This window comes from Malaclemys terrapin, chromosome 19 (genome assembly GCF_027887155.1).
Source record: "Malaclemys terrapin pileata isolate rMalTer1 chromosome 19, rMalTer1.hap1, whole genome shotgun sequence".
NCBI classification, from domain to species: domain Eukaryota; kingdom Metazoa; phylum Chordata; order Testudines; family Emydidae; genus Malaclemys; species Malaclemys terrapin.
This window is the reverse complement of record NC_071523.1, coordinates 21,592,854-21,609,168: the sequence shown is the minus strand read 5'-3', so window position 1 is coordinate 21,609,168 and position 16,315 is coordinate 21,592,854. Positions and strand designations below refer to the sequence as shown.

Here is a 16,315-nt window from a genome sequence, read left to right as displayed (position 1 = left end):
TCAAGGTTAAAAAATTCTTACAGCTGTTTTGCTGAGGAGCTTCACGTTCTCGAGCAGGCGCTTGAAGAGCAGCGGGGCAGGGGGTGAGCCCAGGCTATTACCCTGTGTTCAGGAGGGTTCCTCTCCTGTCCCTGTAAAAATCCACCAAAGTTGGCCAGGTTCTGAGCTCTGAAAATCCGTTCAGGCAGCATGGAGGAGAAGGGGAAGTAATCTGACATGACTGCGGAAGGTGGGGGCAGGGGCAAGGCCAGGTGGTGGGGCACGCGAACAAGCTGGAGGGGGCAGGAGTCAGGGTGTGTGTGTGAGTGGGGTGGGGGAATGAGGGGGCAAAAGGGTCTGTAGCCACTAGGGAATGCTCCTGCCCAGAACATGGAACGGAATCCAGGATTCCTGAGGCCCAACATTCCTCTGCTGCCTGGTAAATGGTATGGCTCATCGCCCTCTCGTGACTGGTCCACAGAGAAGATAAAAACCTTCTACTACTACCAGTCACTGATTACCTCAAGTGTAAAAAGGAGCCTTAATTCTGGCATTTCCTAACTTCTGAGTGCTTGACTTTGCAACCTTTCATGGTCTTTCAATAGAGCTTTTGTCTGCAATGTAGATACAAACCCACTATCGTTCCTCCCCATTTGAACTGTTACTGCTGCATCCTGCCTGTTAGCTGGTGTTGCGGCGCCCAGAGATAGAATTTCAAGGCTTGTAATGGAGCCTCCCATCGGGCAGTTAGCAGAAGGGACGATGAGCACAGGAGTAAATAATTAATGGGATTTCTTAACTAAAGGCGGCAGGTGCTCACAGCAAAAGTAACTGCAGGAGAAGCATAAAATTAAATGTACAAGGCCTGTGACTAAGACATGCTTAATTAAGAGCCTACTTAGCAAAACTCAGGGACCCTTCGTCTGTCAGTGAGTTGAGCCGGGGGCTGTGAAGTCTTTTCCCACTGATAACTGGGGGTTTTGCCATATCACTTGCATGGATTCTACTGGTCTGGGAGTCTCACTGAATGGATAGTCAACCTTTCCACTGCTGAGCTTCCCATTTAGAGTTTGTGGATTTGGTCTGGAACAACCTCCCTGCCCCAATGGACCCCCTGATTCTTTACAGTTCATCTGTGTTGCATTGTCCTTTCCCTAACGTGAGTACCATGCCTGGAGTCCCCTAGCTCGCTCCCTCGTCTGTCTGGGCTCAGGCATTTTGCCTGGAATCTGCACAGTGTACCCTCCCCATGCTCTGCACTGTCACAGCCACAGATGGTACCTGTAATCCACTTAGTTGACTTGTATTTACCTGTATGGGTTAATCTGCTGGGAAGGGTCTGATTTCCTGTGCTGGAGACAGTATGTAAAAGTAAAGGGCCCGGGATGCATTTGTGCAAGTCACGCTTGTTATGATGCTCCCACAGTAGCCCGGGCATATCAGGACACTACTCGTTCAGATATGTTTGCACGCTGACCCCATTTCCAGCCCCCGGGGAGCTGACTGCCGCTGGAATCGGGGGAATATTCAGGTCAATGAATTAACAGCAGCTGATGTTGTGCTGCTCTCAAATCAGTGGATTGCAGGACATACCTGATCTGCATGTGCTAGTGCAGTGCAGCCACGGAGATGTGCATAGACATTGCATAAGGCCTTGCAGGCCGTGTCTGCACCAGGAGTGTGTCTTCTAGGAAAGTTGTCGCCTGAACACATATTGGTCCCAAAGCAGTGACGGTGTGTGAGAGCAATTGCCATGGCTACTACAATAATTGGTTAAGATTTTAAATTAAGGGATATAAAATATACACAAAGGAAAGGCTACTGCTTATGGGAAAGCAATCAGGGTAAATTCCCTTTTGATCTTAACTTCAAGCTCTCCAGCTGTAATAGCCAATTCGTGAGGTGGAAACATTAAAACCACATTTTGTTTTTCATTTAAAAGAGAAAAATATTTTGACCCTTTCCTTTGTTTGTACAGCGTCGTGATTTATATAATAGACAGCAAAACTTGCCAAACCACCCAGGGCAGTCCAGAGACTCTGCCTTGTCAAGTAACTGCTCTGGGGATTGTCTAACCAACTGCTGATATTCCTTTGTGTTCCTTTTGCTCCATAACAATCACACCCCGTGCAGGCTCGTTAGTGACGAGATTCTGCAGACACCAAGTGGTGTGTCACCAGGGCCAGAGGACGGCTCTGGCCCGTCACCTAGTTCACTTCCCAACCTCAGTAAATACTTTAGTGACTCAGTGGCTAGGCTCCATAACCGTGTAAGAGACTTTACACGGAATCCATGTGTGGTAGGACAATGCCCAGGGGTTCTAGAACTGCCGTCTCACCAGTCATCTGTCATCAACTAACGGGTCAGCTTCAAGCCAGCAAACGCTTTGTTCTCATTAGATATTGGCTCTTCCCGACGGCGTATGTAAAAAGCGGCCTTAGCGAGCCCATGCTATCAAACCCCTCGTGAGACTTGTGCAACGTGGCTCTGCCAGCACTTCCTAATGGAAACACTGGCGGGACCCCAGCATGGCTCTGAACTGGGGCTTTTGATTTTTATTCTTCCGCAGCTACGCAGAATGGAGTCAGAGTCAGATGCAGCTAAACCCGAGGGAGCGCAGCACGCTCCTGTCACGTTGGCAGGCAGGCCCGGGCCTGAGCACAGTTTCCATAGTCAGGCTTGCTGTAGCAATCTGCAGGGGAGAAGAGACCCAACCAAGCTCCAGCAGCTGAAAGCATCTCTTCAAAAGCCACTGCATTCTGCTAGCTAGCAGGGCGGGGGGCAGCACGCAGCTTCCCAGGAGGGGCAGAGCCTGGGAGCAGTGGGACAGGGGTGCTCCGGGGCTTGGCTGATAGGAGGCACAGATTAGACCTGGCTGCGGGAAGCCCTGTTGGGTGCAGGTTTGGCATTTAAAGGGTGTGGGCTCTTTTTACATTTGCTATCTTAGCTTTCCATAGAGCCTGGCTATTTAAACTCCCCCTAGCCAGGCAGAATCCTCTCCTGGCCTAGCTAGTGCTGCGATCACCTCACACCCCCAGACCAGCTGCTGCACCCCCAAGGGTTCTGCTGCCTGAGCACTACCGGAGGTGGACACACAGCTCTCAAAAGCTTCTGCAGTGGCATGCGAGGCTGAGTGACGACGAGCAGCTGTGAATCCACCAGCGGTAACTATTTCCTACACGGCCCTTGAAGAATTCCCTCCGTTCTTGTGAAAGCAGGAAAAGTGGAGCAAGCCAGGCTTCCTGCTGCCCCTACAGCCGCTATCACAGGGCCGGGCTGGAGTGACACCCAAATGATGTCCAGATTCATCTCTTCCCTGTGAAATGGGGAGCATGTCTAGCCTCAATTCTCACATTCTGCCTGAATAACCGATAACTCTGGGGCTATCATCAGACACCTGCCTCTGCTCTCAGAAGCCAAATCCCTGCCATGCTTCTCTCTCTCCCAGCCACGAATATCCCTTCTCGCCCCACTGCTTTTGGGGTAAACTCAGAACAGACAATTCTGGATGTGGGGGGTTGGATTTGTTATTGTCCATGCATCTGCCTGTGGCAGAAACTCCTGTCCTTCCCCCCAGCCCCGCGAGGAACAGAGGGCTGGCCAGGCCAGGCCAGATCTGGTCTCCAGCCTGCAGTGATACAACCACCCCAGAAACTGACATCAAAGCCCCCACCCCACAAGATACAGCTTGGGCAGCAAAAGGAGCTCACGTGTTTTCCACATTCGGGCCTTTTATTCGAAGGGCCCATTTCTCTAGGGCTGGGGGTGGGGGCGCTGGGCAGCACTGAACATGGTGAGACCCAGCCCGCCCCCAAACATAAGGCAATGCTGCTCCCCAGTGCCAGCAGGCTCACGCCTCCCTACACTTTCCACCTCCCGCCCATTCCCCGGGGGGCTGACTCTCCTGCTTGGACTGGGGCCTCGCGGAGGGCTGGGGCAGGAGCCTTTCGCTCACAACCCCTCCCAAAATCCATGTCAAGTTACAAAATATTTCACAACACAACCCTCTTCCCCTGCAAATTCCCCACTTCGAACGCTCCCGGGATGGGGTTTAAATGAACCAGCAGAGGAGGAGGGTCCCCTCCAAACGCTCCTGCAGGAGGCATGTTCTTCCCACTCCGCTGGCAGCTGCCTGCCCAGCCAGCTCTCCTTGCTCGAGTTCACGTCCCATCAGTCTCCATGGGTCCCTTTCAGCAGCTCTCTCCATCCCCATGGGAAATGCAGGCGGGGGCAGGTCTGGGTTCCATGGGCTTTGGAACACCCGGGAGACGTCTGCCGGCCTGTCCGTCAGGGAGGGAGGATGGGGCTGGGGCGTCTGCGTGCCCTGCTTGGCAGCCTTCCAACACGCTGCTTTCATCAGCTACGGGCTGTAATCTGAAGGGGTAGAGATGCTGAGTCCAGGGCCCCTCTGCCTGCCGTGTCTAAGTCCTGGGCACTGCACTGCCCACCAGCTGGGAAACATCTGCTGACAAATGTGGCAGCCCTGTCCAGCGTGGCACAAAGGTCATCCTGACCCCTCCCCAACACACACGGAGACCCACGGGGGGAAGGTGGGCGGGGGTATGGGGCAGAGTTAAGGCTGCTGCTGAGTACCACAGAAATGCCTATCAATAAACAGAGACCGTCTGTCTATCTGTATTTCCAACGCAGCCATCTCACAAGCAAAGGACAGTTCTGTTTGCTACCAGCGATAGGGAAGGGTTGGGTTTTGTGTCCCTGGGCATCCCAGGGTATCCTGCTCCTGCCCTGGCCCTCACTTGACCAATGCAGCTAGCAATAGCTGACACGCCTGCCCCGCCTCCTCCAGGAAGCCTGTCCCGTGGGTGCTCTCAGATCTCCGGTCAGTGCTAGGGGTCGTCATCATGCAGTTCCCAGCCAACCCCACTAGTTAATGCTCCGCTTCTCTTTGGACAGCGATTGGGCACCAGTTGAAAGCCATCCTGAGCCTAGATTTGCAGACTGGCTTTGGCCAAGACCTCAAATGCATTTGTATGTTGCTGTGGGAAAACTGGGTAGATTTAGCCAGCGTTGGTATCCCTCTGCAATGGATCTGGGGTGTGCGTTGCCGGCCTATGAAAGGCCCCAGTCTTGTGCAATGCTCTTAGACACACAAGAGCACATCTGGCTCATGTGGCTGTCCTCTCCTGCCTGTCTTATGCCCTGCCCACCATATAAGTACTTTTCATCATGGTGCTTGGTTATCAGACTTGTTGGCACCTTATTTATGACCCAGAATCATCACTTGCTGCCCTGTGGGCCCTGTGCCCAGTTGGCGGTGGTGGTGGTAGGGGTTTGTTTTTTTGCCAGGAGTTACACTGGAAGGGACTTACTTTAGTCTCCCACATTCTGCTGCTACATGAGTGGGAGCTGTTCGGGAGGGGGAGAGAGGGGGGTTGCTGACACTCGCTAAGGGCCCAGAGGTGGCTGCATTTTGGATGTTGTCATTACTGAGGATTTGATTCTGTTCTATTTTGTCAAAAGTGTGTTTGACTTTGTTAAGAATCTTCCTGTGAAAAGTCCCCGTGTAAGTGAACGTTAATTACCAAAGAGCTGCAGGGTATTTATAGCCCTGTCCTCCTGTCCATCACAGAAAATAAGATTAGAAGTTTTGTAATCTGTGGCGCACAGATCCATGATGTTTGAGTGACCTGCTTTTCCCACCCCTGATCATTTTATATTTGCTCTTTGTTGACCTTCTAGCATTTTGGCTCCACATCCAGCAGGCTACGGGGGACCTTGTACAGGGTCCCAGTCAAGAGCTGGGACCCCCATTCCCAGCTGCAAAGAGAATGCAGCTATTTTGGGGACAGACGTCTAAGTGTTTTAATCACCAGGTGGGAGCATTAAACCCAGAGACAGGGTCATGGTCAGAGAACAGAGATTATCAGCACAGGTGAAATTCCACCCCCTCTGTGGAGAGCCAGTCCTGGGTCTGGACATGGTTATTGGGCTTATGTGGAATTTACGGCTTGCCTACACTTTGTGCTGTCTCTACCTAAGGAGAGACAATGCACACACACACCCCAGCACACCTGGGTGTAGCTCCCTGGAAGTCACCACAGCCACACTCATGTCAAATTTCTGACAGCATCGCGGGGTTTGATTGAGAGCTTGGATCTGGGCAAGTTCTAAGCACCAGAAAGCAGGAGTTAGAATGGCATGGCCATGCTAGGCCATAACCAGCAGTGCTGGCTATCACTGGCCCAGGAACTGGTTTGTTTTCAGAACATCCTGGAATTCTGAGGTTACTCTGTAATAACCAATGAAAAGTACCCCAGTACTCCCGGATTTTACCATGCACAGAATGTGTCATCTGAAAACACACAGGGGCCTTGACGTCCACAGCCCTCTCACAAGCCTACATTCCTTAAACAAGGTGGAAGCTTGTCTTTCCACACATTTGAACAGCCTTATTTCTCCTGCAGGGCAGCCTAATCCATTTACATAACTATAGCCTGAACAAAGGCGACCGTGTTATCGCCCAGTTCCAAAAGCGCCTGGAACAAATCCTCATCAGCCCCACCTGCAACAGGGAGCAATATTTCCATCAAAAGTGAACATCCAGCCTCTTGCCCTTTGTTCCTGGGATAATAACGAACGGACGTTTGACTTCCCACTGTGATAAAGCTGTCATGTCGTTAGCAAGCCCAGGTTTTACAAATGAGAACAATTCTTTTAGCAGCCAAAGCAGGCTCTGTGCCGACTGTTTGTTGGATGGCGTTGTATCCAAGCCAGATGAGCCATTTCTCCCTCACTAGGGCCAGATGCTGCAAAGACTTAGGCAGGTGAGTAACTTTATTCTCTCACTAAGGAAGTCCTGTGAATAGAGTCGCTCACCTGCACCAGCGTTGCAGGATGGGACCCTAGGGCAAAGACATGACACATACAGTTCAGCCAGCACTTTACCCAGTATCCTGCCACTTGTAGAAGAAAGGACTAAAGAGACGCAAAAGGATTGTAATGTAATTGACCAGTGCAAGACACACCACGGGCCAGATTTTCCATTGTCTGGCACCTGTAGTGGTGGTGTTATACACGCAGTTTGCACGGGTGTAAGTGACGACAGCCAGGTGCCATGGAGTGGAGAATCAGCACCTATGGATTTAATCCAACAAGCCAACTGAACTCCCTGCAAATCCATCCCCTAAAAACAAAATTCTCTTACTTTGGACAGTGCCCTAAGAGAAGTCGCAATGAAGGGAAATCTCCTTTGGCTGCAGCATAGTGAACAGGTAACGCTCCTGTGTCCGTGGCTATCATCGGGTCGCTGGCTCCAAATCGCAGTAGCCAGTCTATTACTTCGTGGTGACCAAAGCGGGCTGCGAGATGCAGGATAGTGGCACCGGAATTGTCTGTGTCCTGCAGAAACGAAACAAGACAGTTCCTATTACGACCTGCTCCTCGTGACACTGCAATGAATGGGCAGCGAGGTTTTCTGGACTGCACACTCAGGTGCATGCAACTGTGGCAGAACCTCCAGCCCTGCTTAGCAGCAGTGTTTTATCAGTGGCTGCAAACATGGGAAACTGCAACGGGATCCTGCCCCAAGCGTAACGTGGCCCCTGTGAGACGAGTTCAGGGGGGCTGAGTCAGGTTCCTGTGTCCACATCACACACGCACACCCTACCCGGGATTAAAGAAATAGCCTCCTTCTCGAGAGGCCAAGGGCTAGAGGAGGCCTGGAGTGTGACAGCCACTCCAGGCCAGAGGACAGGCACAACGGCAGGGTGGGGAAGGCTGCACCAGTTCTGGGGACAAAGAGAAGCCTTCAGTAGCACCAAGTTCACAGATGCAGAAGGGAAGAACAGCCTCAGGAGGGACCCCGCCTATGAAATGGGAACCGATGGGGGTGGGGAGAGGGAGCAGCACCGAGCTATTAAAGGTTTCAGAGTAGCAGCCGTGTTAGTCTGTATCCGCAAAAAGAAGAACAGGAGTACTTGTGGCACCTTAGAGACTAACAAATTTATTAGAGCATAAGCTTTCGTGGACTACAGCATCCGAAGAAGTGGGCTGTAGTCCACGAAAGCTTATGCTCTAATAAATTTGTTAGTCTCTAAGGTGCCACAAGTACTCCTGTTCTTCTTTTTGCGAGCTATTAAAGCAACACAAACCAAAGCAGCCGGTATCCAGAGGAACATGGATGCCAGTGTGCCAATCCTGGGGGCGCAGAGAGACGACGTGCAGGCTAGAAGCAAACACTGGATATTGTGAGACCCTCTGAAGTCCCACCTCGCATCCCTTTGTGCTGCCTGCTCCAGACAGAACACCATGTGACTGCGCTCCTGACCTTCCCAGACACAGAGAAACCCCATAGAGCTGGTGCAGAGCCCTTAGCCATCAATAGACAGGGCTGGATGCGAGGGCTGTGGTCTCCTTGGGCTGTTCTGAGCCATATGGTGTGACGGAGCAGGGAGCAGGGCAGATTTGATCTGGGAATGTTGCAGGGGGGTTGCAGTGGGGATGGGGGACTTCCCTTGAAGGAAGTTACCTGAGCTGTAACCTGAGCCAGGAGGGGGTGGGGAGAATTAACACCTTCTGCCCTGGAGACTGAACAAAGGAGAGGAGGAGCTGGGGGGAGGGGAAAGAGAGGAGCTGCAGGAGGAGTTTTGGTTTGGTTTCAGTTTGGGCTGGGTGGTGCAACGCAGGGAACCCCAAGCTGGGGTCTAAGCTCCCTGAACCTCCCAGAGGGACCTAATTGAGGGGGTCTGGTCGTACCTACACGCTCTGCTTGAGACTGTGTTCCTGTCCTTAAATAAAGCTTCTGCTTTACTGGCTGGTTGAGAATCACAGTGAATCTCAGGAAGAGGGGTGCAGGGCCCTGACTCCCCCACACTCCGCGACATATGGGGATAAACCACAAAGCAGCTTCTCAGGGTAGGAGACCTTTGCTCTCCCTTCCCAGCTCCGCCAGGCTGGAATATTCGGCCCACTGGGTCTATTTGCATGCGTAAGAGCTACTGGCAGTGACTGAGAGATGGAATCAGGGCATCGAAGCACAATACAACACTAGGTCTGGGACCTTCGCCCTCTCCTGGGAAACTTCAAACAAGAAATGAGCCAGGCAGGTCGGGAGCCAGACGCTAGGCCTGCTCTATCAAGGAGGAGGCGACTTCTGCGATCAAGGCCTTGGTTGGACAAAGTCAGTGTTGAAAGTTCCATGACTCCTAACAGAGCTGAGAGCCTTACACTCGCTTTGCCCCAGCATCTGAGCCTCTTAATTCTTCCAGCTTCTCACCTGGTGACTTTTCACAGAGTGCAATAACCCACGTGCTTTTGGGGAGACTTACAGAACTCTGACAACAAGCTAGGACCTTGCTGTGACGCAACAGGGAGCGGGCAGATTTGACCTGGGAATGTTGCAGGAGAGTTACATTGGGGATGGGGGACTTCCCTTGAAGGAAGATACCTGAGCTGTAACCTGAGCCAGGAGGGGGTGAGGAGAATTAACACCTTTTGCCCGGGAGACTGAACAAAGGAGAGGAGGAGCTGGGGGAGGGGAGAAAGCTGCTGGAGGAGTTTTTTAGTTTCAGTTTTGTGCTGGGTGGTGGAACGCAGGGAACCCCAAGGCTGGGGTCTAAGCTCCCTGCCCCCCAGAAGGACTTGACTGAGGGATCCTGGTTGTACCTACACACTCTGTTTTAGACTGCATTCCTATTGTCCAATAAACCTTCCGTTTTACTGGCTGGCTGAGAGTCACGGTGAATCCCAGGAAGAGGGGTGCAGGGCCCTGACTCCCCCACACTCCGTGACACTTGCAAGAAATGCTGTAGGAGCATCTAGAACCCCAAACTCTAGGAGAAGGGGAGGAGGGGGACTAAGATACTCAAGAGAAGAGATGTTGCCCCCGAAACGCATGCACAGTGACTTATCCACAACTTAGGCAATAAAGAATCTTTTTCATATTCACATGCTCAGATTGCCTTGCCCCAGCCCTACAGCTCTTCCCTGCACACGTTACCACAACCCTGTCCTTTCCTAAGCCCTCATGTATTGATCACAGGCAACTCCACCTCATGAAAATCCAAGAGCAGGAAGGATGAAATAAGTTCTCTCTGCTGTGTTTAACCGTGTATCTTGCAGTGTTGCCAACTCAAGTGATTTTATTGCAAGTTTCATGATATTGGGTGATTTACTTAAAGATCCAGCTCCTGGAGTCAGGTGATTACATGAGGATCTGAGCCTTCATTAACAAAAAGGAAGTTTCTAGCCCACGTGGCTGGTGAGTAAAACTTGAATGTGTGCCCTGAGTGCACCATCAAGGCCAGAAACCAGAAGACAAAGAACAATAACCCAACATATATTATTCTTTTAGAATCTCGTGATTTTAAAGCTGGCCTCGTGAGCGCTGCGGCCTGACTCATGATTCTTGACTGCAGGGAGTTGGCAATACTGCACTTAGCCATTAATGCTGAGACATGAGCTGGGTACCTCCAGGTGAAAATGAAAGAGCTATTTAAAAAATAGCAACACATAGACTTTTGGTGATTACAGCACTTCTGAGTTATACAGGAATGTATGTGCAAGCCACTGGCACTCAAGACCTCCTACCCCATAATTTATTACATTTAAACTGAAAGCACATTTGGGAGTCTATGTTCAGTCATCCCCTTAACAGATACTTCTGCCCAGGAACAGACAATTCGCTGATTGTTCTTCCTGGGCACTGACCTGCCTATTAACGGGAACGGCATTCCACCTCTCCACTGGTCCCGCCCCAGGGAGAGCTGGCATTGCACTGCGTGGCCACAGCAGGAGAGTCATGCCGGGCTGGCTGCGTTGGCATGCAGTCGCTTGGTTACTGCACAGCCCCACTGCGGTCACCAGCGCTCATGACAATGTAGAACAGCAAGTGGAATTCGTCCAAGATGGCTCCTAATAGTGCTGAGCCTGCCCTTCCGTCTGATCATCTCTCCCCGCTCCCCAGTCCTTCCAGCCTGATCATCTCTCCCCCCCCCAGTCCTTCCAGCCTGATCATCTCTCCCCTCCCCCCAGTCCTTCCAGCCTGATCATCTCTCCCCGCCCCCCAGTCCTTCCAGACTGATCATCTCTCCCTGCCCCCCAGATGGCTTTTTAAGTCACAGGAACATCACATGTTTTCACCTCTCAACCTGCATCATGCAAGCAGCTTATCCCTCAAGTGTCTGCACCGATTGCAGACCCACGTGTAAGAACCACGCAGACAGAACGCAGTGTGCTGCCCGAAGGCACGAACCATTTACATTTCAGCCTTCCTGCCTCCAGACCGTGCCACGGCGTGCGGTAGAAATCTGGGGTGCTTGTCGTTAGTTTCAGTGGGGTTCAGCAATGTTTGGGCCACACAGAAATACTGCGTCCAGCCTTGTGGCCAGTGTTTAATCTGATCACTGAACTTTGACTGCATGACTGACAAGAACAGTAACAAACGGAGCTTAAGCTGAGTAACCCAGCCACAGCAACCACACCCCGGATGCTTTGGGGATACTGAATGCCTAGAGGAAATAGTCACTTTATTGGGTTTTATCCTTGCATATACTAGGGCCAAACCCTGAGGTCTGGACTCTAGTAAACACCTGCTGAAGTCAATAACATTTATATGCAAGACCCGCTGGTATGTAAATACAATACGAGCTGAGTAAAAACTAGATTCCGCCCCGAGTGCCACTGAATTGCCAAGTACATTCTTCCCAATCACCTCGGGGTCCAGTGCGAGGTTTCTGAAGGTCATTAGACTGCAGGAATCTCAGGTGTTACACAATTTCAGTGAGGTACCTGGTGCCTCTGAAAGGGGCACTGGGCACTGGAGGAGACAGAGTGTCTGCGATCCTCCAGCAGACTGGCTAGTGGAGACAGCAGGACTTGTAACTCATCCTATAAGTTTGGAGGTGAGGAGTGGGCAGGGCAAGTCCTGCTGGATCCAGTCCTGAGTGATCTTCTCCACACAGTGCGGGAAAGTGTAACTAACTCCACACTCACGTTCTCTCTTGCAGCTCCCTGGAATCACAGCCTGGGGCCTCTCTAGAGTAGAAACGGCCTAGCCCGGCAGACTGCGTCTGTGGTGGACACATCCCTGCCGGAGACCAGCAAGGGATCAAATTCATTCGAGTGTGACCTAAGTCCCATTTGAACCCCTGCCACCAAGTGTAAGCTAGTGTTTTAGCTGAGTGTGCTAGCTAGTCCCTCGCCCACTGGGCCCCCTGTCCTGTCACTGTCACCCCCTCTGCCACCCCTGCCCACATTCATCCCCCTCTGCCACCTGCCTTCACACACACTTATTCACTAGGGAAACTGCCTGCTAGGGAGAGACCCGATCATCGCCAGCCCCAGCGAGGGTTCAGGAGACGGGAGAAGGCGAGGTGTGCAGGAGGGGCTTGGCCCAAGTCAGAGCTTTGCAGACATACAGCCTTCTCCTTAGCCCAGAGGCAACTGTTCACCAGCTGGCAGAACCCATTACCCCTTGGCCCAGCCAGACCTCACTGGGTGTGTGGCCCAGTCCAGGCTGACTGCCCCTGCGATGCGTCTGATCCAAACACCCTGGGACGCTGGGACAGTTGGGAGCTGGCTCTGAATATCATGGCTGCGCTGCCGAAACCAACCCTCTGCGGGTCTGGCGTCCAAAGCTCCCAAGCTGCAACTTCCAGTGCGGCAGCCTGGGGCGTCCCCTCGCCACCGTCTGATCAGTAGCTCCCCCCCAGCATTGAAAGGGGTTTCCAATGGGTGTGGCCCCGGCACAACACTGATCATTTGTCCCCTCCCTTCAGACAGGCACAAAGGCTCACGTTCTCCTGACACACCTGCACTATAGGAAGCGCCCTGAAAGTGGCAATGCAGGTTAACGGGCTCCAAGCCTGGGTCCCTCTGGGAGGGACTGGTCTGCTGATCACCACAGAGCTTGAGCCCCGTCCTGTGAGCACGGCCACAGTTCAGCACCGGCCTGGGAGTCAGAGCTTGGGGAGCTCCAATCCTGTTTATGGTACTGACTCCCTCTGTGGGGTAGCACAGCCCTTCCGCCATGGCTCTGTCAAAGCAGAGCTAACACTGACTGCAGCGGCTTCCCAGGCCTGAGCAGAGCGGGAAATTGACCCCTGTGTATGTGTTCCTGCTGCAAAGCACCTTTCAGCCGGACCGTGCTCCATTCTTGTGAACGTTTGAGGCCCTGACTTTTCTTAGCACAATTGACCACCGAAAACAGCTGCTTAGCATCAGCCCTCGATGATCTGACGGCAGCTCGTTCCAGGCTGTGTAGTGGACTGTAAAATGGGCAGTTCCCAGCTTGCCCCATGCTGGGCAGGCCAGTGGAATTAACCCACACAAGGAGAACGGTGAAGATTACAATTTGAAATTGACGCTGTCGGTTAGTGACATGAGCTCCATAGCCATGTGCACTTTGCAAACTGTGGGGAAACCCTGACCCTCTTGACCCAGTGAAGCCAATGGCGAAAGTCCTAGGGAGTCCAGCAGGGGCAGGATTTCACCCATATTTGCCATTGTGAATTGTTAATATCGTGTTGTCAGGGACCTGCAGCCCAAGAGTTGGTGGCTGAAGAAATTCAATAATTTCAGCAAACAGATAAATCAGCGACTCTCACAATCTGTTCCCGGACAACGCACAGACAAGACAAGAGGAAGGTGAAATTTGCTGCATTCATGATTGGAGGGTGTTTGTGGAGAGTGAGGAGTGACTGTTTGTAAAGCGCTATGGAGATGATGAACTGCGCTTGGTAAATGTCACGTCTGGTTGTTAGGACCAATCTGGTGGGGTCCACAGGACAGGCTGCACCACCAGTGAGCACCAGGATTCCTGCTTGGAAGGGAGCAGGCAGGCGAGGAAGATAAGACTGTCCAGCAATGCCTATCTGCAGCCACCATGAAGAGGGACTGTGGGGCTCTCAGCACCAGGTCCCTTCTCTCCTCCTCCACCCTTTAGCTGCCTTGGCTATTCAGAGCGCAAGCTCCTGGACCCGGCTGTGTCTCTGCCTGGGCCCAGGGCCTTGAGAAATACAAATGATGACGCGTCACCCAGACATCATCCATCCTTCTGTCTAGGTCAGGGCTGGAATCCAGCACCAAAGTGAAGGGCAGCACGTGGGGCCTGAGGAGCAGGACCATCCTCCCACCTCAGCAATGCATGGGGCTGGAGACATGGCACACAGTCTGCACCGACAGGCCGTGGGAGGCAGGTGGAAGGAAGTGGAGGCCTGGAAAGGGGAAGCGAGTGCCCCAAGGCCACAAAGGGGCTGTGTGTGGGAGGCCCTGGCCTCAAACTCAGCCCACTGCTCTCCTACCCCTGGAGAGTTGTCAGCTCCAGGCCAAGCCCCGCACAAGGGAGCTAACTGTGTTCCTTCAGGAGGACATGACAGGCCCCGGGGAAACAGCTCCTTGATGCTACCGATGGGGGGGCGGTGGGGGGGGGGGAGAGGGGCAGGGAAGCCAGCAAGGGACCATCCTGCCAGAGCCCTCTTGCATTTGTGGAAACCAGCTCCTCCGACACAGGCGACCCCATTCCTCAAAGACAAAGGTGAACAATCCCGTGTCCAGACACACACGCCCCAGCTGGGTCAGTCTCCACCCTGCCTGCCAGGGCAGCTGCAGAAGCTCAGGGCAGGAGAGGGCCGGCTCCCCTTAGTCCAGCTTTTGTTACATTCGCCTTGTCTGCGGCCATCCGAGAGCTCCATGGGGCGGCTGGGAGCGCCAGGCCAGTCCCAAGCCCTGGTTGACATGTACCCAGCACGGCTGCCCGCCCAGAGGGGCACTGCCCGGCACTGGAGCGCTGCTCGCCCCGCCTGTCCTCCGCGAGAGGGCACGGCCCAGCCCCATCCCACTGCAGGCAGGGAGCTGGTCCTGGGCCCTGCCAGGCGAGAGGCCCCAGCACCCAGTCACCCCCACAGCAGGAGGCCCGGGGACCCTGGAGGCAGGGCTGGGCTGGGGCTGGGACCTGCGCCAGGCCTGGCCGAGCCCGGGGCGGGGAGCCGCGCGCGGTGCCCACCTGAACGCAGCAGCCTCCCTGGGTCAGCAGCCACTGGAGACAGGCCAGGTTGCCGGTGGCCGCCGCGTCGTGGCCCGGGGTGGCCCCGTTGCGGGCCCGGCTATTGCCCCGCAGCGCCGCCTCCTCCACCAGGTAGCGCAGGCAGTTGAGCTTGCCGGCCCGGGCGGCGTGGTGAGCGGGCGAGGCGCCCAGCGGGTCCCGGAGCCCCGGCCGCAGCAGCCCCGCCGCCTGCAGGGACTTCAGGGTGTCCACGTCCCCCTGGCGAGCGGCGAGCAGAGCCCGCTCCAGGGCCATCTCCTCGGCCGGGGGAGCCGGAGCCGCCGGCCCCTCACCAGCCCGGGGGCGCCATGGGGCTGCCCGGAGCGCCGAGCCGCCGGAATGCGCTTAGCTCCCGGGAGGGGGCCGCTGCCAGCAAGCCCCGGGAAGAAGCTGCCCCGGCCGGGCACTGCGAGATCTGTGCCCCGGGACTCCTCCTGCGCTGCGCCCCCCCCCCCCGGGATCCCTCCTGTCCTGCCCTGCGCCCCCCGGGACCCCTCCTGCGCTGCGCCCCCCGGACCCCTTCCTCGCTGCGCCCCCCGGGACCCCTCCTGCCCTGCGCTGCGCCCCCCGGACCCCTTCTGTCCTGCGCCCCCGCGACCTCTCCTGCGCTGCGCCCCGGGACCCCTCCTGTCCTGCCCTGCGCCCCCCAGGACCCCTCCCGCGCTGCGCCCCGAGGAGCTGTCCGTGGCGTCTCCTGCCCGGGGACTTGCGCCTTGGGGGTCTCTCGCTCCGGCTGTCAGGCTGGCTGGGGCTCCCGGGGACTCCGAGGCGCACAGCGCAGCATGGCCCCTGGTCTTGGCACTTCCCGCCCCCCAGGGTCAGACTCCAGCGGCCGCCCCGCTCCCTGCCTCCGGACTCTGGGGAACAGCAGCCAGGCGGCGGCAGGAGCTCGCAGCGATCCCACCCCCCAGGACGGCTCCTCCTTCCCTCGGTGTCTGTCTGGGGAATCGCAGGAGTCGCTGTGATCTTCCCCTCCCCTGCGCTTCCCGCCCAGCTCCTCCTGCTGACCCCCACCCACTGCTAATCCCCAGGGCCAGGAAGGGGTTAAACTCCGCCGAGGCTCCTGACCTGGCTAGAGTCACTGGACTCCGGGCATGCATCATCGGGGCTGGCAGAAGGGCCCCAGGAAATTCCTGGCGGGAGCTGTGGGGAGGGGAGATGCCCCAGTGACTAGCAGGATGTGTTGGAAGCGCACAGTGGCAAGCGTATCTGTGTGCCTCTGACACTAGAGTCCATGCCCTGCAGGGCTGTTGCCTGGGAGCCAACGCTGGCCCTACCCCAGTGGTTTTGTGGCCCTTTCCCTGCTTGCTAGCCCGCCCTGGTCTCTGCAAATGG

At 54.9% G+C, this 16,315-nt stretch overlaps 1 protein-coding gene across 2 annotated transcripts in view; it reads right to left on the bottom strand.

The window, feature by feature from the left end:
- The window catches only part of ESPN (espin), a 75,776-nt gene extending 60,389 nt beyond the window's left edge, over window positions 1-15,387 (bottom strand). For both annotated transcript variants that reach the window (XM_054009545.1, XM_054009546.1), the window contains exons 1-2: window positions 14,942-15,387; window positions 7,145-7,338 (exon numbers count right to left, since the gene is read on the bottom strand). In XM_054009545.1, the coding sequence (XP_053865520.1) occupies window positions 7,145-7,338; window positions 14,942-15,235 (488 nt within the window). In that variant the 5' untranslated portion in view covers window positions 15,236-15,387. The remainder of the gene's footprint in view (window positions 1-7,144; window positions 7,339-14,941) is intronic.
- Window positions 15,388-16,315: the final 928 nt, after the last annotated feature.